At 48.4% G+C, this 22,644-nt stretch overlaps 3 protein-coding genes across 3 annotated transcripts; 1 reads left to right on the top strand and 2 right to left on the bottom strand.

Moving 5' to 3' along the window:
* The first annotated feature begins 87 nt into the window (after window positions 1-87).
* LOC136944569 (adaptin ear-binding coat-associated protein 1-like) lies at window positions 88-4,845 on the top strand. Its single transcript, XM_067238381.1, has 8 exons — window positions 88-182; window positions 1,213-1,313; window positions 1,600-1,704; window positions 2,108-2,189; window positions 2,770-2,878; window positions 3,006-3,159; window positions 3,471-3,588; window positions 3,913-4,845. The coding sequence occupies exons 1-8, from the start codon at window positions 88-90 to the stop codon at window positions 3,965-3,967; spliced, it is 819 nt and encodes a 272-aa protein (XP_067094482.1). The 3' UTR covers window positions 3,968-4,845.
* Window positions 4,846-6,307: 1,462 nt separating this feature from the next.
* Window positions 6,308-9,512, bottom strand: mfap5 (microfibril associated protein 5). The gene is made up of 7 exons (XM_067238056.1): window positions 9,442-9,512; window positions 8,034-8,110; window positions 7,888-7,920; window positions 7,716-7,748; window positions 7,353-7,440; window positions 6,844-6,917; window positions 6,308-6,668 (listed from the first exon to the last, which is right to left on the bottom strand). The coding sequence occupies exons 2-7, from the start codon at window positions 8,074-8,076 to the stop codon at window positions 6,553-6,555; spliced, it is 387 nt and encodes a 128-aa protein (XP_067094157.1). The 5' UTR covers window positions 8,077-8,110; window positions 9,442-9,512; the 3' UTR covers window positions 6,308-6,552.
* Window positions 9,513-14,507: 4,995 nt separating this feature from the next.
* On the bottom strand, window positions 14,508-19,831 carry sbk3 (SH3 domain binding kinase family, member 3). The gene is made up of 4 exons (XM_067238055.1): window positions 19,619-19,831; window positions 17,502-17,652; window positions 16,612-16,814; window positions 14,508-15,770 (listed from the first exon to the last, which is right to left on the bottom strand). The coding sequence occupies exons 1-4, from the start codon at window positions 19,622-19,624 to the stop codon at window positions 14,991-14,993; spliced, it is 1,140 nt and encodes a 379-aa protein (XP_067094156.1). The 5' UTR covers window positions 19,625-19,831; the 3' UTR covers window positions 14,508-14,990.
* Between the last annotated feature and the right edge of the window lie 2,813 nt (window positions 19,832-22,644).

Below are 22,644 nucleotides of genomic sequence, written 5' to 3'. Positions count from 1 at the left end.
ATACACAACATATTACGCTCGCGTAGCCTACCCGTTAACGCTAACGGACACCACACACCGACTGATACCGATTGAATTAAAGTCAAGATGGCGACCGAGGGGGAATACGAGTCGATCCTCTGTGTGAAACCTGACGTCAACGTTTACCGAATCCCACCGCGAGCATCGAATCGGGGTTTCAGGTAAGAGTTGAGATGCTTTAAAATAACAATCAACCGTTGACCTTGCGCGACTTCAGCATCCTTCGCCGCGTGAATGTCAGCCACCCAGCTCGAGCTTCTCCCCATTGGCAATAACGTATCCTCACGTAGTGGTCGCATATCTTATGTTTTGGTTTTGCGTTAACGCTTTGCTAGAGTCATACACGGAAAACAAAGGTTCCTCTCTTTGCTGTGTCCCACTTCACATCGACATAGGTTGTGTTGTACCTTATGATTGTGTAGGCTATGATGTAGATACACCTGTCATGCTTGTTGGCTGAACCCTGTCCGTATAGGCGGTGCGCTGTGCATCACCGGCGAGGCACGCCAGTGACTTGGTGAAATACTGCTTACACTGCGTATTGTGCGTAAACGTGACAAAGACAACACGGGCCTTATCGAATGTTTATGAGTCAATGACGAATGTTTACTGTAGTACTATAGCATACACTACGGTATGCAAATACTTAAGGATTAAGTGAGATTTCTGTTTCCTTGAGGGAGATTACCTGGGAAACGTTCCTTCCGCAGCCTACAACCTCTTGTCCTGACCACAAGGTTCGGTCGGATACCTTGTTGACATCGCACAGTATGAAGTGTGTGGATTGTGTTTACCTAATTTTCATTGGTTTATAATTCGACTTAATGGAGGGCAGCAGGATTCTGACTGGACAATCAGTAGACCATACTGTTTGTCTCCTGGGAGCTGATTGGTCACCGTCAGTAGCATCCTGTGACCACACACAGCGGAGTCTGTTGTGTGAAACAGTGAGTAACAACGATGACGCAATACTCCACCCCAGGTCGTGGTGAAAACGCAAGCCCACTGTAAAGGCTGAGTCACGTTCCTCTCCAGCGCTGGAGTAACTGTCTCTGCGGTGCTACAATCAGCAATACAAAGAAGTACTTAACAGTGAAACAAAAGACTATTATAGTATGTCACACACACACACACACACAAACACAACCTAAAACGGTGACTGTTATCTCCCTGCGCGTTTGTGTCCTCCAGGGCTGCAGACTGGAAGCTTGATACGCCCGACTGGACGGGCCGCATGCGAATAACGGCTCGGGGCAAAGTGGCCTACGTGAAGCTGGAGGACAAGATCTCAGGTGAGGAGCCTGCTAGGGGGGGCGGGGGGCCAGTGAGCCCCTCTGACAACAAGCTTGGACCCCCTTGCGGCCCCCTTACATGTAGAGTCTGAAAAAATTATTACATAATACATTTTTGCAATTATGTTTTTTTATTTTTTTATTTACAAGAAACAACAAAAACCATAGAATACAGTTGATCTGACTGATACTGGTTATGTAATACAAATGTGCACAATGTAAGGGAAATGGAAATAAATAGTGGAATAATTATAAACATCGATATAAACGTCTTTTGCATCCACAGGGGAACTATTCGCCCAGGCACCCGTCGAGGAGTACCCAGGCATCGCCGTGGAAACTGTTAGCGACTCCAGCCGTTACTTTGTGTTGCGTATCCAGGATGAGAGTGGTGGGTAGATTGTCACCAGGGTGACTGTTGCCGTTGACACTCTTGTCTTTGCGCGTACGTGCTAGAAGGGGATTATAAAGCGCTCTTTGATTACAACCCCTGTGTTCTCTAGATCTATAAAACGTATGTTAGGTCAACTTCTACCTTGTAGTACTTTGTCACTTACAGCCGTATTGACAACTATTGACACACCTGTCTTTCCCGGTAGTGTCATCTAGAAAGTCCCCAATAGTTCCATGGTCTGTGTTCCAACGTTTTGTTGAGTTGTTCCCCTGGCTCTTACTCTAGGTTAGTCTGTCAGTAGAAATAGAAGGTATTGATTGGTCGGTTGGGTTGGCTGGGGCTGGGGGAGGATGCCTGCTCTGGTTACAGCACAGTGTGGTCTCTGCCTGCCTCTACCCAGGTCGCAGTGCGTTCATAGGCATCGGCTTCGGGGACAGAGGAGACTCGTTCGACTTCAACGTAGCGCTGCAGGACCACTTCAAGTAGGGCATTCATCAAGATATAATGGAGACAATTATTTACTTGTGCTCAATTATCAGTCAGTCTGTCGTTAGTGTCCTGTTCTGTTTCTCACGTTATCTCCTCGTCTTTGTCTGTTCGTCCTGTCTTTTCTTTGTCTCTTTCTCTCCTCTCTGTCTCTCCTCCCTGCCTCTCTGTCTCTCCTCCCCTGCCTCTCTGTCTCTCCTCCCTGCCTCTCTGTCTCTCCTCCCTGCCTCTCTGTCTCTCCTCCCCTGCCTCTCTGTCTCTCCTCCCCTGCCTCTCTGTCTCTCCTCCCTGCCTCTCTGTCTCTCCTCCCCTGCCTCTCTGTCTCTCCTCCCTGCCTCTCTGTCTCTCCTCCCCTGCCTCTCTGTCTCTCCTCCCTGCCTCTCTGTCTCTCCTCCCTGCCTCTCTCTCTCCTCCCCTGCCTCTCTGTCTCTCCTCCCCTGCCTCTCTCTCTCTACTCCCCTCCTCTCTGTCTCTCCTCCCTGTCTCTCTGTCTCTTCTGTCTGTGTGTATCCTTGACTCTGTGACCGTGTCTGTCCTCTGTCTGTGTATCTTTGTCCTCTGTCACTTCCTCCCCAGGTGGGTGAAACAGGAGATTGAGATCACTAAGCAGTCTCAAACACCCGATACCACCCCTAAACTGGACCTGGGTTTCAAAGAGGGCCAAACCATCACCCTCAATATAGGGGTGAGATCAGACACGTTATTCTAACCCCTCACCTCCGCCCACAACACAAACACAACACACACTTAGGATTTGGGATACGGTACCCATTAGGACTTCTCTCATCTTCTCTCTCCCTTTCGTCTCGCAGCAATCTAGAAAGAGGGATAAGTCCCGCCCTCAAAGTGCAGGTGGCTTCGGGCTCCTTCCTCCTCCCCCCGGGGGGAAGATAGCCCCTCCCCCGACATACACCTCCTCCAATGACAACGACGACGACGACGATGAAGATGAAGAGAGTGATACAGGTAAAGATACCCTAATGCTTGTTCTTAGAAGGAATGGGCTTTTAATACCTACTCCACATGTAACTAACTGTTTAATGGCAATTCGTTTACATAGAAATTGTAACAAATCAATTCAATGTTATTATTAGGTTGTTAAGTATGTATAAACTAAGTTAATCTGATAACCGTGACTCAGCCTTGCAACCATATACATTTTCCCCCATATAATTGTTTCCGGGATTCTGTTTGGTTATCTGAGGACTGGACTAGGATTCGATTCCAGAATGTTTCCACTATGAAGTGAACCTTATGAGAGTGTTTGTCGTTGTCAGGCTGTTTGCTGGACCTGGACAGCAGCAACTCCAACTCTGTAGTGCTGCCCCCCCCCCCTCCCAACGCTTCAGCTGCTGCCGGCTCAGACATGTGGGGAGACTTCTCCACTTCCCAAAAGTAAGAGACGACTTCTACCCCCCATCTCTCTGTGTGTGTCTCTCTCTCTCTCTCTCTCTCTCTCTCTGTGTCTCTCTCTCTCTCTGTGTCTCTCTCTCTCTATATATATCTATCTCTCTCTCTCTCTCTGTTGCTCTCTCTCTTTCTCTCTTTTTTTCTCTGTCGCTCACTCTCTGTCTCTCTTTCTCTCTGTCTCTCGCTCTCTTTCTCTGTCTCTCTCACTCTCTCGCTTTCTCTCTCCCACTCTCTCTCTTTCTCGCTTCTCTATCTATTTCTCAGATTTGTGCTTTTAGATCTATAATGACGTGTGTTTTTGCTTTGCAGTGCTGTTTCTATGCCTGACCCTGCCAAAGACGATGCCAGCTGGGAGCAGTTCTGAAGCTGTCCCACAATCCCTTTCACTTCACATTTCCCTAAAACTCACCTACATCCAGACCTAACCGGCCAACACTAATCCCGACGCCATCGCTCTCTTTTTCTACCTCTCTCTCTCCTTTTCGCTCCACCCCGCTATTCACTTATCTTGCTCGAAACCGTCACTGTCCTGTCACTGTTCTGCTCTAGTCTCTCTTTAGCTCTCTGTCTATATCTTCTCTCTCTCTCTCTCTCTCTTCAGAGTATTTATGTATCCCTGGTGCCACGAGCACGACAGGAATTACAGAACAACAAAGGGAGGATGGCGAATCTTAAACATAGTCTTATAAAAACAAATTAATTTATGTACATAAGATGATATATGTAAATGTATATATTGTCATTAGTTTGTAATGACTGTAATTCTCGTGTTGTTTGTGTAGTAGTTGCTTGTGTTTCTCCTGCTAGGGGTACTCTGGCTGTATGCATCGATCGACATAGTCATTTGCATATGCATCTGGATTTGGTTACGAAATCTGCTCAGACTTGTTTCTTTCAGCCAACGACCAGGGTTACAATCGGCACGGAGCAGAACAGGACAAAGGCCATGTCAGTACAGAGACTCGGTCCGCCTCTTCAATTAGTGGATGTGCTAGGATCCGACACTGTTGATTCTGTGGTCCCTCTAGTGGCCCCTTGTGGTAGTGCAGCACAGTGACGGGAGAGATTTGCATCAATAACAGCTGGCGTTTCTCTCTCCAGGTGGGCGCAGGCTCTCTGCAGGGTTTTAACAGCACGCCGTTGCTAGATGGTGAATCAACACTCGGAGACAGAGAGAGGGAAACAGAGGGAGGCAGAGAGAGGGAGGCAGAGAGAGGGAGGCAGAGAGAGGGAAACAGAGAGAGGGAGGCAGAGAGAGGGAGGCAGAGAGAGGAAGGCAGAGAGAGGGAGGCAGAGAGAGTGAGGCAGAGAAAGGGAGGCAGAGAGAGGGAGGCAGAGAGAGGGAGGCAGAGAGAGGGAGGCAGAGAGAGGGAAACAGAGAGAGGGAGGCAGAGAGAGGGAGGCAGAGAAAGGGAGGCAGAGAGAGGGAGGCAGAGAGCGGGAGGCAGAGAGAGGGAAACAGAGAGAGGGAGGCAGAGAGAGGGAGGCAGAGAAAGGGAGGCAGAGAGGGAGACAGAGAGAGGGAGGCAGAGAGAGGGAGGCAGAGAGCGGGAGGCAGAGAGCGGGAGGCAGGGGTGGATAGGGACGGTAGGAGGGAGAGATGGACCCTTGCTGTTGTGTGGCCGCCAGTCAAGACGTTGCCATGGCGAAGGGTGACTCATCCAGGTCATGACCTTAGCCTTTTGGATGAATAGGCCTGTGTTCTACTGAGGAAGATGAGGATGGCCCCTCCCCCACCCCCCCCAACCTTGACCCTAACCTCCTCCTCCCCAAACCTTAACCCCATCCTCCTCCTCCCCCCGCCTCCCCTGTTCTCTGAGTGGCTAGGATGGCTTCCACCCAGACTGTGTCGTGTTGTGCTTCTGTTCTGTTTGTCTGTGAATGTTTATGTTGAACCTGTACGTTCTAGAGCCCCTATGTTCATCAACCGCAATGCTCAGACACCAGTGACACTGATAGACCACACCAGTGCATTGTGGGATACGGTGTTTTATCTCTGCTATTGTGTTATTATCATTGGAGGGCCGGGTTGTTGGGGAGATGTGGGGGGGGGGGGGCATCAATCAGTAATATCACTCTGTATGTGTGTGTATGTGTGTGTGTGTGTGTGTCGCTGTCAATGACACAACACATGCTTTTAGAAATGTGTGCTGATCAATGCCATGATGATGGATGTTCTATCTGAGCTCACAGCTGGTGGGAGAACTGGTTTGAGCTGGCTGAGTGTGTGTGGGTACCCTGACGGTGTCAGGTCATGTCTGTTTACCACACAACTAATAGACTAATGTCGCCCCCGAAGTTTCCTGTCAATGCAGATTCAATGTATATGTGTATGTAAATGTACATGTTTGGAAAAAAAAGTAAACGCTAAGAATAAATGACAAACTATGATGGTATGAGTGCTCGTTGACTTTAAAGACATAACCCCACCCTTTACACTGTACAGCACGTCCTCCAATCCATGAAACACATCCACTCCCAAAACAATTAATAAAAGTTTATTGGATAAAGTGATCTTAGTATTGGATTGACATAGAGTGCATGATAGACTTGAACACGGTGTTAAGTCTAGGTGATATATGCATAGACTGACCAGTGTTACATCTGAACATGAGGTTATACAGCCCTCTGAGGCCCTATCGGAAACCAGGAGGACCTGATCCGTGTCAGACAACACATACAGATGAAATGATCTACCCCCCCCCCCCCCGATATGATGCAGACAACACTTTCCTTTGTGCGTGTGTGTGTGTGTGTGTGTGTGTGCGTGTGTGTGTGTAGGTTGATAGATGCAGGCTCAGGACCAGGTGTTGAGTTGTGGATTTATGGTGTTTTGGGGTGTTTTTATGGAGACGCCCTGGTGTTCTGTCTCCATGGAGACGCCCTGGTGTTCTGTCTCCATGGGGACACCCCTCCTCCCTCCACCGCCTCGCAGCCATGTTGGGTCCATCAGGCCTTGTTTGCCCAGGTTTTGGGGTTGCCACGGCGATTGCGACAGCGTTTCTTGTTGTTCGTTGACCTCTGCAGGCGCTTGGGCCAGCCAGACCTCTCTCTGCACAGCTCCGCTGGGGTGGAGAGAGAGAGAGAGAGAGAGAGAGAGAGAGAGAGAGAGAGAGAGAGAGAGAGAGAGAGAGAGAGAGAGAGAGAGAGAGAGAGAGAGAGGTGTATCAAGCATTTGTGTACGCATGCTTGATATCCACACCATGCCTAGACATGACCAGGTACCAAAGGAGATCTCACCCATCAGATATTCATCCTGTTGGCAGATGGTCCTCACGCAGATCTCCTTGTTGATGACGTACACCCGAGGGAGGCTGAGACAGAGCAGAGAGCAGAAGAACCATGAGCCGCACTTTACATTACATTTACATGTAGTCATTTAGCAGACGCTCTTATCCAGAGCGACTTACAGTAAGTACAGGGACATTCCCCCCGAGGCAAGTAGGGTGAAGTGCCTTGCAAAAGGACACAACGTCAGTTGGCATGACCGGGAATCGAACTGGCAACCTTCGGATTACTAGCCCGATTACCTCACCGCTCAGCCACCTGACTCCCTATCCTGATGTTAAGACCCGGATGGGTTCTAAAAATGACTAGAATCGACACTCTTGTGAGGAGCAGCCCTGCATGCCTGCTTGTCAAAGCGTAAACATTGCCACCAGGTTAAAAGGAACTTCATGTTTTGGGCATAGCGTTTGTGTTCCCAAGCGGCAGGTCTTGACTGTGAGCCCCGCCCCGCTGCAGCACACCTGTAGAGGCACAGAGAGTGGATGCATCTCTTGATGGGCCTGTGGACAGAGTACATCCTGGTGCAGGGGTACATCTCCTCCCGACAGTCTGGGGGGATGGAGAGAGAGAGAGAGAGAGAGAGTGAGAGAGAGAGAGGGGGAGAGAGAGAGAGAGAGAGAGAGAGAGAGAGAGGGAGAGAGAGAGAGGGAGAGAGAGAGAGAGAGGGAGAGAGAGAGTCCACACAACGTAAGAAGTACACAACATCTAGGGAACTTTCCAGGCCCCCAACACTCTTTCAGCTTCAACGGAGCTGTTCCACCCTCACCGTGACCCAGCGCTAATGTTTCTGACCCCCCACCTCACACACACACACACCGACTCACCCGGCGGTAGGTCAGAGACAGCCACCGGATCCGCTGAAAACAGAGAGACAAAACAGTCAACAGGGGAACACGTTTGAACAGTGACCCGTGTCTCTGAGTCACAGACAGACATATGTCACGATGTGTGACTTTAGACGGGGGGATGGGGGGGGGGGAGGGGGGGGGATCTTACAGGTCTGCTGTGCTTGGGCCGCAGCTGTGAGCGCTGTAGAACAGAAAGCCCACATGAGGGGAGTTTTTCACCATGTGAAAACAAACACAGGCCGACTCAAACGTAATTAAACGCGATGATTTGTGTGTTCTGTTTGCGGGCGTTACCGTGGAAACCGCAGAGAAGCAGGACCATTGGAAGGCCGCCCATTCCTCCAACTCTTCTGAAAGCTCAGGTTTACGAGCTGGAAGAAACCATAGAGGAAAATTGTTTTTTTTTAATATGTTGCACACAGAGGAACTGTTCAAATATCAATATCCTGAGCATGGATTTTAATACCCTTTTTATTTCCCCACTAACCCTACACTGCTCCTAGCTGACCGCATGCCACGCTCTTCCCCAGAGATTCAGGGTGTTTTTCGGTTCAATGTTTTTTAACTGACCTAATGGGATTAAAATACAGAAATGTACAGTGTTTATTACATCACATTACTGGTATTGTTACCAGTGTAACTAGTTGAACTACGGCAATGGACTACAGTCCCTGAAAGTGCATTGATTGATCAATTCCTCTCTCTCTCTCTCTCTCTCTCTCTCTCTCTCTCTCTCTCTCTCTCTCTCTCTCTCTCTCTCTTTCAGTCTCTCTACCTTTCTCTCTATCTCTCTCTCTCTCTCTCTTTCAGTCTCTATCTTTCTCTCTATCTCTCTCTCTCTTTCACTCTCTCTATCTTTCTCTCTCTTTCACTCTCTATCTTTCTCTCTATCTCTCTCTCTCTCTTTCAGTCTCTCTATCTTTCTCTCTATCTCTCTCTCTCTCTTTCAGTCTCTCTCTTTCTCTCTCTCTCTTTCAGTCTCTCTATCTTTCTCTCTATCTCTCTCTCTCTTTCAGTCTCTATCTTTCTCTCTATCTCTCTCTCTCTCTTTCAGTCTCTCTATCTTTCTCTCTATCTCTCTCTCTCTTTCAGTCTCTCTCTCTTTCCCTCTATCTCTCTCTCTTTCTCTCCCCCCTGCATCATTCCTCTTGTGATGTGTCAGAGTGAGTTTAGAGTCCAAGACATGAGTTCTCCCTGAAGAATGTGTTGTTTCTCCCTGCGTCAGCACCCTGCCAGCTCTCCTTTCCCACTCGCATTCTTTTCCATCTCACTCTTTACAAAAATTAATATCTACCAGGAACTAGTGTAAAGTCTGCAGGAGAGGACCATCTGAAACATGACTTTCTCTGTCTCTTGTCCCAGCTCTGGGAAGGTTCTCACAGACTGGATTAGGACATCATCTCCCGCTTTGACTGACGCCCTTCTGAGCTGTATGTAACACAGCTGTCAAAGCACACAAGTTCTGAGTTCATCCTTTAACATGTAAATGATTTATCAATAGTTGTGTTGCTTAGAGATAGTTTATCAACAGCTACATACCTACAGCAGGCAGAGCATTAAGAGTTTCCTGGTCCTTGTTGTGATGCGTAAATGTGTTTGTTTACATACACCTTACATAAACAATGTGTGCACAATCTCAACAAGTTAACAATCGTATTTCTGTGCATGGAAAAAAAAGTACAAATATCGCGTTCATACTCACAACTTTTCTTGTCTTCCCAAAACCTCCTTTCTTTTATGAACCTTTTGTCTTCTTTCCTTTCTCCTTTTCTCCTCTCCTCCTCCTCCCTCTCCTCCCTCTCCTCCCTCTCCTCCTCCCCCTGTCCTCCCTCTGATCATAATTCTCTTGCTCGCTGCTTTTCTCTCGACCAATTCTGAGGAGAGATTTACGAGAGAAAGCAACATTCTGTTCTCACTTATAGAGAACAGGGTTTGTCCCACTGTCTCTGACAACAGCAGATGGAGGAAAATCTACCAAACAACTGCCAAGTCATGTAATTGCAGCATAACTTGTTGTCATGTAACTGTGATATGCGAAAAGGGAGCATCAGTAAAAACAGATTTTTGGGTAATGGAGTATGACAATTGAATGCAAATGGTTTAGTTCAGAGCATGTACATTATAGTCTAAGTGGTTCCTCTATTTGCATTGCTAACAAATAACAATGATGAGAAATTCTCTATTTACTGACCTGTGGAGTGAGGGAGGAAAGGGAGTTAGACCTGTTTGATGACCTAAACAGAGATGAGGGAGCCGACCTAATCACTCACATTGGTGTCTTCCCAGGTACACGCAGCCATCTGTTAAGCATAGGGGATTCGGTGTTGAACTGTTGTCATTCTCAATTTCAACCACCAGGGGGGTGCAGTGCACATGCGAGTGCCGTTTCTTGTTTGAAAAACAGAACATTTCGATTTATTGAAGTAGACATCGAGGTTGAAACCAACAAGGTGTCAAAATGTGTATATTCTAGTAAAAAACAACAACATACAATTCAATTAATTTAAAAGTGTTATATTATTCACCTGATTATTGTTTGAAGAATACAGTATAAATATAAATGTTTTGAAACACTAAAATGAACTTGTACTTTGTTTCAAGATTAAAAAAGATTTATGCTCAGAAATAATGAGGAACTTCTGTCAAATTGGTTTTCGATTTGTCGGGAATGGTATGAAGGTATTGTAAATACCAGTCCTAGGAGATTGTCCTATTTCTCATCAGGCATAGCTTAACACAGCTCACTGCTTATGGGATACATTTTAATGATGCAAAACGTGTTGATGTGCAGAACAATTCCAGTACAAAGTGGGCTGAGATGAAGATGAATGCATCTCAGCCCACTGATCTGAGACGCAAAGTGATCCAGACGTGCGTGTCACCTGGCTTCGCCGTATCCTCTCTTTGCGTTGAAAACTTGTTCTTCACAGGGACCAATATAGCAGGTCGACAAGAAACCTGAGGCCCAGTGGGGTTCTGTGAACCTGACAGATATAAATTCACACACACACACACACACACACACACACACACACACACATGCAGGGAGACAAAAAAAATGACTCGCTGGCCTTTTGGTATGTAGGCCTTCTCCCATTGGCAGAGAGGGAGAGGGGGACACTTATCATCCCCCTTGACATATCGGGGCTACATAGTCTCTGGGGTGAGGCTGGGGGAGGAGGGGGGGGAGGGCGGGTCCAGCAGGGGCCCTGCAAGGTCACCCGATCAGAGCCGATGACAAGTTGAAGGATGAACACGACGTGAGCACAAGAGTGGAGGAGAGGAGAGACCAGGGAGAGACCAGGGAACACACCGCCCCTCTGTGCTGCACATTCTGCCTCGATGCCTCTGCCACCTAGATGGAGAGAGGAGTGGGACATGGAGGGAGCTGGGAGGGAGGCGAGAGGGGAGGGAGGTGAGAGGGGAGCTGGGAGGGAGGTGAGAGTGGAGCTGGGAGGGAGGCGAGAGGGGAGCTGGGAGGGAGGTGAGAGGGGAGCTGGGAGGGAGGCGAGAGGGGAGCTGGGAGGGGAGGCGAGAGGGGAGCTGGGAGGGAGGCGAGAGGGGAGCTGGGAGGGAGGTGAGAGGGGAGCTGGGAGGGAGGTGAGAGGGGAGCTGGGAGGGAGGTGAGAGGGGAGCTGGGAGGGAGGCGAGAGGGGAGAGAAGAGAAATGAAGGGAAAGAGGAGTGGAAGAGAGAATAGGATGGACGGCTGGATGAGGGACACATGCCAGGGCGTAAACACTGGATAACCTCCAGACTTGTTTATTGGTGAAGCGGATAGCTTCCCGCCACTGTTCTGGAAGGCTCCCCATTCCTCCCTCACTCCCCTCCACACGAGCCCTTCTTAACCCTGCCACCCTACCTGCATCTCCCTCGGGTCAAAACAACCCTTCAAGCAGTTTACTCTACACTGTACCCTTGAAACACGCACGCACACACACACACGCATCTGCACACACACACACACACACACATTCTCTCACTCACACACACACTTACTCAATGACCAGCACACCCCGTATGAATGAGATCAGGTGACATGAGGCACGTCTGAACTGCCTGTTGTAAAGAGTTCATTTGAGATTTGCCCCACACACATCTCAGACACGCCCCTTTTCTAATCCTGTCCGGCTAATTGAAGTACCTCTGCCTTAGTAAGAGTGGTGCTACTTATTGCTAATGCAGCCTGAGGTAAATAAGGAGAGAGGTAGAGAGAGAGAGAAAGAGAGAGAGAGAGAGAGAGAGAGAGAGAGAGAGAGAGAGAGAGAGAGAGAGAGAGAGAGAGAGAGAGAGAGAGAGAGAGAGAAAGAAAGAATGAGAGAGAGAGAAAGAAAGAATGAGAGAGAGAGAGAGAGAGAGAGAGAGAGTGAGTGAGTGAGAGAATGAGAGAGTGAGAGAATGAGAGAAAGATTCCAGGCGGGGATATCTTGACTCGTTTACTTAGTCCTGTAGTGCCACATGATCTCTTTATTTTCCCCAGCTGCTCATCCAGATCTCTCTTTCCATCGATCTTTCTCTCATTGCGTCCATCTGTCTTGAAGCTCTCAGTTCCTCTACCTGTCTCTAAGTTCATCTGTCTGTGTTACTGTGCACCTCTATATCCAACTGCGTAACCATAGGCCAGGGAACATCCTGCCCCAACACGCATCGTCCTCTGGAGCTGTGTTTATGAGTTGTTCTTAACTTCATGAACTTTCTCTTATGTCTGTTTGTCTGTCTTTCTACCCACCTGTCTGTCTCTCATTGCCCCCTGGACGACCAGCCGTCGTCCTGTCTCTCTGCCTGCCTGTCTTTCTGCCTGTCTGTCTCTCTCGCTGCCTGTCTGGTCTCTCTCTCTCTGCCTGTCTCTCTCCCTGCCTGTCTCTCTCGCTGCCTGTCTCTCACTGCCTGTCTCTCTCCCTGCCTGTCTCTCTCTCTGCCTGTCTCTCTCCCTGCCTGTCTCTCTTGCTGCCTGTCTCTCACTGCCTGTCTCTCTCCCTGCCTGTCTCTCTCTCTGCCTGTCTCTCTCTCTGCCTGTCTCTCTCCCTGCCTGTCTCTTGCCTGTCTCTCTCCCTGCCTGTCTCTCTTGCTGCCTGTCTCTCACTGCCTGTCTCTCTCCCTGCCTGTCTCTCTCTCTGCCTGTCTCTCTCTCTGCCTGTCTCTCTCTCTGTTTCATCGCTCTTCTGTGTCTGGATTCACGGTCTGCGCCTCGATCAGCATCTCTGTGTTGGCACTGCATTGTCTCTGTGTCCTGCAGCACGTGTTTCCATTTGTCAGGCCACAGCACCGAGCGCCCCTGTGCAGCCAACCCCCCCCCCCCCCCCCACACTCCAGACTGTCACATGAGCCCCCGTTCCCCTATTACCGGGAATAGCGAAACCTCAAACAACAATAAGTAAACATGGATCAAGAGGACAGTTGTTAGGATGGAGGGGTAGTGGGATGGTGGGGTGTCCGGGGGGGTTAGGGAATCATGGGTGTCAGTGAAAGTGTTTCAGCACACACAGAACATATGGCACATCCACATGAGCATGTGCCCACATACATGCACCGACACACCCTGACACATACGCACACACATGCACACACACACACACACACACACTGACACACATACACAAACAGCTCCAGACCAGACCGGCTGTCAGTAACCTGCGTAAGCAGTGACCTGAGGGGACCATAGCGCCTGGGGGGGGGGGGGGGAGCAGGTCAGATAGAGGGCGCTACTGATGGGAGGTCGTCAAGGAAACAAGCAACAACAAATATATGATGTATATATATAGAGAGACAGAGAGCGAAATAAAAAATGAGAGGGAGAGAAAGAAAGGGAGAGCAAGACAAGAACAGAGAGGTTGAGGTGTTCAGACTGATTGTGCTGAACTGGCTACGGGACACCAAGACAGCCTGACTTTGAAGGTTTGGGAGAGATACAGAGCTGGAGAGGTTTGGGAGAGAGGTACCGAGAGAGGGAAAGAAGGGGGAATCAGGGTGGCAAAGCTGGGCCAGGGAGAGGTGATGATGTGCGGGGTGTGTAAATAGATGGGCCTGGGGTCTATTTATAAAGCCATCTGGAGTGGTCCTTAGCAGGGGGTTAGCACCGACACACAGAGGGGGGGGCAACTAAGACTGTCTAATAACCACCGGCTACTACCGGCTACTACCAACCCTAACCCTAACCCGAACCAGGGATGTGCACTGTCCTAGTTCAAATGACTTCAAATACAAATTCATGATGACGTTTTCTCATTTAGTTTTGCGTCTTGTTTAGTTTTGAGTTTAGAGACTCGGGTCACCTCCAGGTAGTCTTGGTACAGCTGAGCTGTTGCATGGGAGTCGGTTTCATGTTCCTGAGACTGTTATTGTGTAGTGGTGGGTGCATTGTTTGTTTTGAATTCTGACAACCATTCACCACCACCGTGTTACTTTCATTTGCTTCCACTAGGGGTCCCAAACCCTTCTACTGAAGGTCAAATATGAGACTGCATACTGGGGTAAGAACAGTCACAAAAGGACTTCGTAACTGAGAGACACTGTGAGTTTCTATGTCTGTGTATGTTTGGCAGCGAGAGAGAGAGAGAGAGAGAGAGAGAGAGAGAGAGAGAGAGAGAGAGAGAGAGAGAGAGAGAGAGAGAGAGAGAGAGAGAGAGAGAGAGGGAGACAGTGTGTGCCTGGTGTGACAGGGTGTGAATTTATGTGTGCACTCTGCACTGGAGCGATTGTAGATGGGGGTTGTGGTGTTTGTTTTGGGGTCATCAACTTCTGAGTATTTTAAGAGAAATACAAACTGGTTTATTATGGTATCTGTACAACAAAAAAGTCACAGGTTTTGCAATGGCACAGCTTGTACTTAACGAGAGGAACAAATTATATAACTTTTTTCTCATTCAACTTTTTGCATGTACGCACGCACACACACAAAATTTGCTAACCAAAACATACACATAAAAAAACATATTTTTAAAAGGTTTACTGGAGTTGAAGTGCTATCGACATTAAACTATTTACAAGATATTCATACAGTACAAAACAAAATTTGACAAAATTACACCACAATAAAAAGCAAAGAAATTCCAATAGTAATGTTTTACATTATTTAAGACACATTTTTAATGTGTGTTCAAAATATACAGTATGAGTTATTTTAATGCACCATGCACATCATGTATAAATCATCCTGAATTAAGAAAGTATTCATTTCTTTACATCATAAACATGGTACACTCACAGAAATATGCACCTTTTTAAATGATTTTCCAGTTCCACATAACACCTTTCATCTCTCACCTCGTCCCTCCCTCACCCTCTCTTCCTCCACACCCCCGCCTCTTATTTTCCCTGCCTCCATCTCGGCCTCCTCTGCTTTCCTCTTCTGCTCTCTCTCTGTCTCTTTCAGCCACGGCCCACCCAGGTAGCTGAGGATCTCCTCCGGGCCTCCACGAAGCCTGGGCTCTGGGTGGAGCAGCTCCCTGAACAGAGACATCACGAGCGGGCTGAAGCCCCGGAACTGTGGGGCGACGTGGTCGTCCTCCAAGCACATGTCCTCGATGTTCATGATGTTGTCCCTTAGCCCATCGTCCTCCCCACCCTGCAGTACCCTACCCCCCCTCCTCTCCTCCCTCTTGGCCTCGCGGTCGAACCACTGCTTGTACCTCTGGTAGGCGGGGTCGTCGCGGGTGCTCTCCTCCCAGGGGAAGCAGCCCGTGAGCAGGCAGAACACCAGCACTCCCAGGGCCCAGCTGTCCATACTGGGCTCCACCGTGATCCAAATATCCTCCGGCTCCTCTGCACCCTCCTCCCCCTCCTTCTCCAGCTCCTTGGCCGGCTCCACCTCGGGCGTGCAGAAGGGGGACTCGTACCAGACGGCTCGGACGGTAGAGCCGCTGGGCCGGGTCAGGCCGAAGTCGCCCAGTTTGACCCAGCGGCAGGAGCGGTCGCACAGGAAGATGTTTTCGGGCTTGATGTCGCGGTGCACAAAGCCCAGGGAGTGGAGGTGAGACACGGCACCGCTGAGCTGAGCCATCACTCTCTGCACCACCTCCTCCTCCACCCCCACCTGCACAGAGAGAGAGGGAGAGAGAGAGAGGGGTTAAAGCTCTCTGCACCACCTCCTCCTCCACCCCCACCTGCACAGAGAGAGAGAGAGGTTAAAGATAGAGAAAGAAAGAGTGCGAAAGAGAGAGAGGGGGTGTTAAAGAGAGAGAAAGAATGAGAAAGCGAGCGGTAAGGAAACTGAATGTACTACTCTCTCCTACCACTTTATTCCAGCTGATAGTGTTTCCATTTTGGGATTTGGAAACTCCTACTCTACAACACGTATTTCCCTCTCAGCCCATGATAGCAGGGAGAGGGTATCTTCACCAGAGCCCAGGACGTCACTGACAGGCACGGACACAGGGAGTCAGGTGGCTGAGCGGTTAGAGAATCGGGCTAGTAATCAGAAGGTCGCCGGTTCGATTCCTGGCCGTGTAAAATGACGTTGTGTCCTTGGGCAAGGCACTTCAGCCTACTTGCCTCGGGGGGAATGTCCCTGTACTTACTGTAAGTCGCTCTGGATAAGAGCGTCCGCTAAGTGACTAAAATGACTAAATGAAATGAAAATGACACAGGAGTGCTTGGCCTGGGGTGGACTATGGTCTTCTAACCAAAACACTATGGTGTATTCAGCTGAGGGGTGTGTGTGTGTGTGTGTGGAGGGGGGGGGGGTTAGTGGAAGGTTCCAGTCTTTATCAGTTTGCATGCTTTTGCTGACCGACAGCAGCTTCAGCAGGACAGCATGTATCAGCAGAACGTGACGGTGCAGGTGCCAGCTAACGAGGCCCAGGCACTGCTCTCCCCGTGACGCATGGCTCTCACGCACACCAAAGCCAGGCCTCCGGCCACCACTCCCCACTCACCTCGGACACGATGACGCTGTAGAGGTCGCCATAGAGACCGGCCTGCTGAGCGAAGACGTAGTCGGAGGGAGTGGAGAAGAAGATGCCGAGGGCCCTGGTGAGCGAGGGGTGAGTGCAGAAGGAGAGGGAGAGGTTGTATTCGCGCAGGAAGGAGAAGAGGGAGGTGGAGCGCCGTTGGAAGAACTTCAGAGCCATGGGAGTTCCTGATGGAGAGAGGAGGAGGGTCAACGTAAGTTGTGGGAGATTCATTCTGCCAAATAACTCCGGGATCGCAGCTGAAATGTGTCACTGACTCTGTGAACATGTCCGATCTCCGTCTGCAGACAGCTGCTTCACATTTTGTGTCCGTGGGGATACTAGGTACCTTGTCCAGCAGAAACTCAATCCCTGAACATGTCTAGCGAAGCACTTCATTACAGCAGCACTGCTGTGAAAGCTTGAGTGGATCCTACACAACGATAACCTTAGAAGTCCATCGCTGCATGACTGACCACCGAGAGGCAACTTCCAGTCAGTAACCAGAGAAGTTGCATTTCTGACCCCATACAAATACAGTTTGGATGCAGAGACACACTATTTTAAACATTTCGGCGTTTACATTGTTCTTCCTGAGTGAGTGTGATTTACAAGCGCAGCAGTGCCACTTTGACCCCTGACCCCTTGACCCCTGAGAATTACATTTACATTTAGTCATTTAGCAGACGCTCTTATCCAGAGCGACTTACAGTAAGTACAGGGACATTCCCCCTGAGGCAAGTAGGGTGAAGTGCCTTGCCCAAGGACACAACGTCATTTGACACGGCCAGGAATCGACCCAGCAACTTTCTGATTACTAGCCCGATTCCCTAACCGCTCGGCCACCTGACCCCCTGAGCAACAGCTTGACTGACCTCTCTTCTTGTGGACGGCCAGCATGACCTTGCCGTAGGAGCCTTCCCCCAGGAGCTTGACCATGGTGAAGTGGTCAGATGTTTCCAGGGTGCACATGGCCTGGGCTGAGAGGAAGCACAGCTCGTCCAGTTCCTGTGCAGCTGCCTGCTTCTGGAGACATTTTACATTTACATTTAGTCATTTAGCAGACGCTCTTATCCAGAGCGACTTACAGTAAGTACAGGGACATTCCCCCCGAGGCAAGTAGGGTGAAGTGCCTTGCCCAAGGACACAACGTCAGTTGGCATGACCGGGAATCGAACTGGCAACCTTTGGATTACTAGCCCGATTCCCTCACCACTCAGCCACCTGACTCCCAGGTGAGACACACAGCAGCAGAACGTGAGGCTGGCGGAATGCGTCAGAAAACCGGAAGCACTTTAAACTCGACAGATCACTGTCAAAACGTGACAGATTGATTGCCGAGTTCTAGTTGGTGGGTTAATTGAAGCAGTTAATGCGTCAAGAATCAGGATGTGAGCTGCTGTATTCAGGACTCATTATCTTTATGAAGCCTGTACCCACATTAACCTTTCTGCACGCTCCAAAGTCATGAAAAAGACTAATTGGCGAGCTTCCGTTTCGCCATGGCACATGAAGCAAATTCACTTCTTGAGAGAATCTTGTAGATTATTATTTTTTTGTTTGAGCGTGGTTAGGGGCGATTCACCTCTGAATTGATGTTGTTTGCGGGCGGATATCATCGCACGTTATTGTCTTTCTAGGTTTCTGCTGTGTGTTCTATATGTTGATATGACCGTGGCCTGTAGAGATGGGCTAACTTCATTAGAACTGGATCAGCTCATTTGAGACCAGGGGAGGGGTGTGAACACACTAGAGACACGGTAACACAATGAAGCCCTTCTAACATGACGGTATATTTATACCCTTGCCCTTCTGCATATATACATTTCTTACATAAGAGAAGATTGTAGGCATCCATGGGTTAATCAGCGGGGTTTATTCGTGGTTACAGTTAAGCCACTGGAAAAACGAATTCTGGTAGACTGATATTGTGGGGTGTCAGAAGAAACTACGGCTGAAACTTTAGATGTGTGTCGTTCGACGTTCAATTTAGTTTGTTCAAATCGTGATTTAGCATTTTCAGTTGAGAATTTCAAGATTAAAACTTTGTGTTAGCTAACTCTAACTTGTGTGCAGACGCCCTAAAGGCTCTACTCTCTGTGAACACAATCCTTCCCATTATTATGAGATGCAATTTAATATAAATAAACTAATTTAATGGGTCAAGCTCAACAAGTAGAAACCTTTTGTGTGTTATAAATTGACAGAAAAATTCAGTCCTCTACCTTCACTGTGGACTAAATTGAAATCAACCACTTGATCACCATAGCATTGTGACCTAGTGGTCGCGAGGCACCACTGTGTTACTCTTTGCACGAGCAGCTGTGTAACACATTTTCCCCACCTGACATTAGAAGCGTTCTTCTAAACAGAGGTGATTATTATCTAATACCTTATTCGTCACAGGATCTCAGAGTGGGTAAGTGCTATCTGGGATCGATCAAAGGGCATCTGATTCTGTAAGGAGCTCCTATATGGAGGCCTTATGCTATTAGCAGGTTGAAAGGCAAGTGAAAGATTACAGGGTAAAGATGTAAACATGGAACAAAGATAAACACTGGAAGCTGAAAAGCCTCTGATCGTGCTACTTTCTTGGACTGGCGCCCCGGCACATCTTGGCAGCCTCCGGAGAATTAGCCCGTATAAACTAGTGGCGCCACAGTTTATGTCAACATCACAACGTCAGCAACCAGTGCTGGTCACAGAACACTTTGACATTTAATTATATCAAACATGCTGTACGGTCATCATGATGCATTTGTGATTAAACTTAATGTCTGCATTTTGTGCTTGTGAGGTTAAATGTGTCTGTATACCAGTGTCAACTTGTTTTGTCATTCAATAACTAATGGCCCTTTGAAAACATCTGATGTGCTGAATTGCGAATGTAAGTAATTCTAATGTTGCATGTTGAATAATAAACAATATGATTCAACATTATGAATTAATTAATGTTATAATACTATAACATTAATGTCAACATGTTACTTACTGTCATCTTAGAGCTCTCACACTTTAGTTTGGTCTCTTTTCACTACTTGGATCCAGTCAGCATCTGAAAGATTTCTCACACTCGAATCCCCTCAACCCCTGCTACTGTTCACAGCTATTCTGTCACAACGACTTATCGCAGACTTCTGTTGTGATCTCGGAGCTGAAGCGTCCTGTCTTGTCCTCAGTCTGTTAGATACAAGCAGCGGTGCCTTCGTTTTATACACACACACTGAGATATATCTCCTTTATACACACACACTGAGATATATGTCCTGTCCGGATCCTCAGGGACCTCAGTAATGACACACATGACTGTTTCTCTCTCAACTAGACCCCCTCCTCAGCATTCCCTCCCTGATACTATTCCCCTCTCTCTCTCTCTCTCTCTCTCTCTCTCTCTCTCTGTCTCTCTCTCTCTCTTTCCCTCTCTCTCTGTCTCTCTCTCTCTCTCTTTCCTTCTCTCTCTCTCTCTCTCTCTCTCTCTCTCTCTCTGGGTCTCTCTCTCTGTCACTCTACCTTGCTTGTTTAGACAGCAACTATGCATGTACCAACTGTAAGGTATTTAACCCCCCCCCCCCCACACACACACACACACACGTCTCCCTCTCTCCCACCCCTCTGCGGCCGTGTTAATGTCCCAATGTGTCCCGTCTGTCAGTCAGTCTGTCTGCATTAACCTAGCCCACCCTGTGTTCCTTCTCTCCCACTCTCTCGCTCTCTTTCCACCTCTTACCCTCCCTCCTTCTTTCTCTAATCCCCCACCAATATTCGCACACACACCCCTCCTCACCGCCAGCTCCATCTTTCTCGCCATCTCACTAAGTCTTAGTCATTGAATTCCTCTCACAGATCAGGATTCCACTTCTAATCAACAGGCAGGAGGATTTAGGATGCTTTAAATTAACAAACGAGCTGGTCCACTAATCACTGGATGGAATGGAAAAACTGTGGTTGCCTGTATTTGTGATGGCGTGATCTTCACTTATTAACACAATGCCCCCCCCCCCCCCCATCTCTTTCCCTGTAAAGGCAGCTTCAATTCTTGTACTTAAAAACCTGTATGTTTTTAACCTGTTTTGCCTGTCTAGCTGTGAAATGAAGAAACATTTTGTGCACTTTATATAATTTATCTTTATTCAGTATTTGTTTTCAATTTGTATCAATTTTTTATCTTTTTATCTTCATCATGTATATTTCATATGCCCTTAAATAACTTTTTTCTGGCTTTCGCTCTCTACCCCGCCCCACACCGTTTCACCCTCTCCTCTTATCCTCACACACTCTCCCTCTTTCTCTCACCCCTACCCTGAACTCAGTCTGTATTATGTCCAATCGTGCTTGAGTGACAAAGTTAACAGCTGAAACCGTGCATTAAAAAAACACACAACTATGTTGGTCTTGTCTATATGCCAGCTCTGTTTTCCATTCAGCGCAGCCGGAGCAGAGACCTTTTCACCATCCCTCTCCCTTGACACCCTCCTCCTCTTTCTGTCTCCTTAGTTAGATTCCCCCTCATACTTCCTACTACTACTGCTCATATCCTCTCTCTCTCTCTCTCTCTCTCTCTCTCTCTCTCTCTCTCTCTCTCTCTCTCTCTCTCTTTCTCTCTGTCTCTCACTCTCACCCTGTACCCCCCCAACCCATCTCTCTCTCTCTCTCTCTAACACTCTCTCTCTCTCTCTCTCTCGCTCTCTGTCTCTCTCTCTCTCACTCTCACCCTGTACCCCCCCAACCCATCTCTCTCTCTCTCTCTTTCTCTCTGTCTCTCACTCTCACCCTGTACCCCCCCAACCCATCTCTCTCTCTCTAACACTCTCTCTCTCTCTCTCTCTCTCTCTCGCTCTCTGTCTCTCTCTCTCACTCTCACCCTGTACCCCCCCAACCCATCTCTCTCTCACTCTCTCTCTTTCTCTCTCACACTCTCACACTCTACCCCCCCCCCCCCAACCCATCTCTCTCTCACTCTGTTGCAGTTATCTAACACCAACACATGCTGCTATCACAACTAGACACAAACACACTGTGGTTACTACAGCTGCTGGTTCCTTGGGGCTGAAGAGAGCCCCTGTTTGTATGCGTGCTAGCCGGGGTAGCAGGGGGCCCAACGCCCCTGCTGTGACAACCTGCTCCCCGACTCTGCCTCTAATGGGGAACGCTCAACACTTTCCCTGAGTGGACATCCTGGTCTGCTTTGCTTTCCTTCAAACGCTATTTGTGAATGTGCACCAAAGCTCACGCTCACGCGCACACACACACACACACACACACACACACACACACACAACACTAGTACACACTTGACATGCAAAATACACCATTGCTGACAGATGCAGGTGATTTACGTAATCCACCTTTCTGACATTCAATATTACCTCTGTGTGCAGTCTCTTTTGCCATTGAATACTTTTAATGACAGCGCTGGGTGTTACGTAAACCTTCCCTGTCATTTAGCTATACTAGATGGACTTCATACTTTGCACGTTTATGTATTGAAAAATTACCACACAACTTCCACTCTCCTGGGGAGACAGACTGGAAGCTGAAGATTAAAGGATGAATATGATGAAGAGGAAGGGATTGTAACACACATGTATACCAGCTGGTTTGCCTCTGATCTGTAGAGCTTACCATTTAGTATTTCAGGTTCCTCACAGGTCTGTGCCTTGCTTCTCCACTGCGTAAACAGCCTGTTCGAGATCGCCTCCTTGTGGCCAGTACATGCAACAGAAGACAATGTAACACTCACAGAAGATAAAAACATTTTCAGAAAACACCCGTATATTACAGTCTGGCCATTTATAGTGATGCTGGTGATGTATGTTACTGTGATCATTATTTACATTTAGTCATTTAGCAGACACTCTTATCCAGATCGACTTACAGTAAGTACAGGGACATTACCCCGAAGCAAGTAGGGTGAAGTGCCTTGCCCAAGGACAGAACGTCATTTTTGCATTGCCTTCTGATTACTATCCCAATTCCCTGACCGCTCAGCCACCTGACTCCTGTAGCTTTTTATGTATA

Source organism: Osmerus mordax, chromosome 6 (assembly GCF_038355195.1).
Source record: "Osmerus mordax isolate fOsmMor3 chromosome 6, fOsmMor3.pri, whole genome shotgun sequence".
Classification (NCBI taxonomy): domain Eukaryota; kingdom Metazoa; phylum Chordata; class Actinopteri; order Osmeriformes; family Osmeridae; genus Osmerus; species Osmerus mordax.
Note: the sequence above shows the minus strand (reverse complement) of the source record. Positions and strands in the feature narration are given on the sequence as shown.

Excerpts from the sequence above, each read along its gene's own strand:
- mfap5 (XM_067238056.1), bottom strand. The coding sequence starts at position 8,076 with ATGGGCGGCCTTCCAATGGTCCTGCTTCTCTGCGGTTTCCACG. Across the intron at positions 7,749-7,887 it reads GGCCCAAGCACAGCAGACCT|CGGATCCGGTGGCTGTCTCT; the intron begins GTAAGATCCCCC and ends CTCTGTTTTCAG. Across the intron at positions 6,669-6,843 it reads ACAGGATGAATATCTGATGG|CGGAGCTGTGCAGAGAGAGG; the intron begins GTGAGATCTCCT and ends TCTCCACCCCAG.
- LOC136944569 (XM_067238381.1), top strand. The coding sequence starts at position 88 with ATGGCGACCGAGGGGGAATACGAGTCGATCCTCTGTGTGAAACCTGAC. Across the intron at positions 183-1,212 it reads GCATCGAATCGGGGTTTCAG|GGCTGCAGACTGGAAGCTTG; the intron begins GTAAGAGTTGAG and ends TGTGTCCTCCAG. Across the intron at positions 3,589-3,912 it reads GACTTCTCCACTTCCCAAAA|TGCTGTTTCTATGCCTGACC; the intron begins GTAAGAGACGAC and ends TTTGCTTTGCAG.
- sbk3 (XM_067238055.1), bottom strand. Across the intron at positions 16,815-17,501 it reads GGCCGTCCACAAGAAGAGAG|GAACTCCCATGGCTCTGAAG; the intron begins GTCAGTCAAGCT and ends TCTCTCCATCAG. Across the intron at positions 15,771-16,611 it reads ACAGCGTCATCGTGTCCGAG|GTGGGGGTGGAGGAGGAGGT; the intron begins GTGAGTGGGGAG and ends CTCTCTGTGCAG.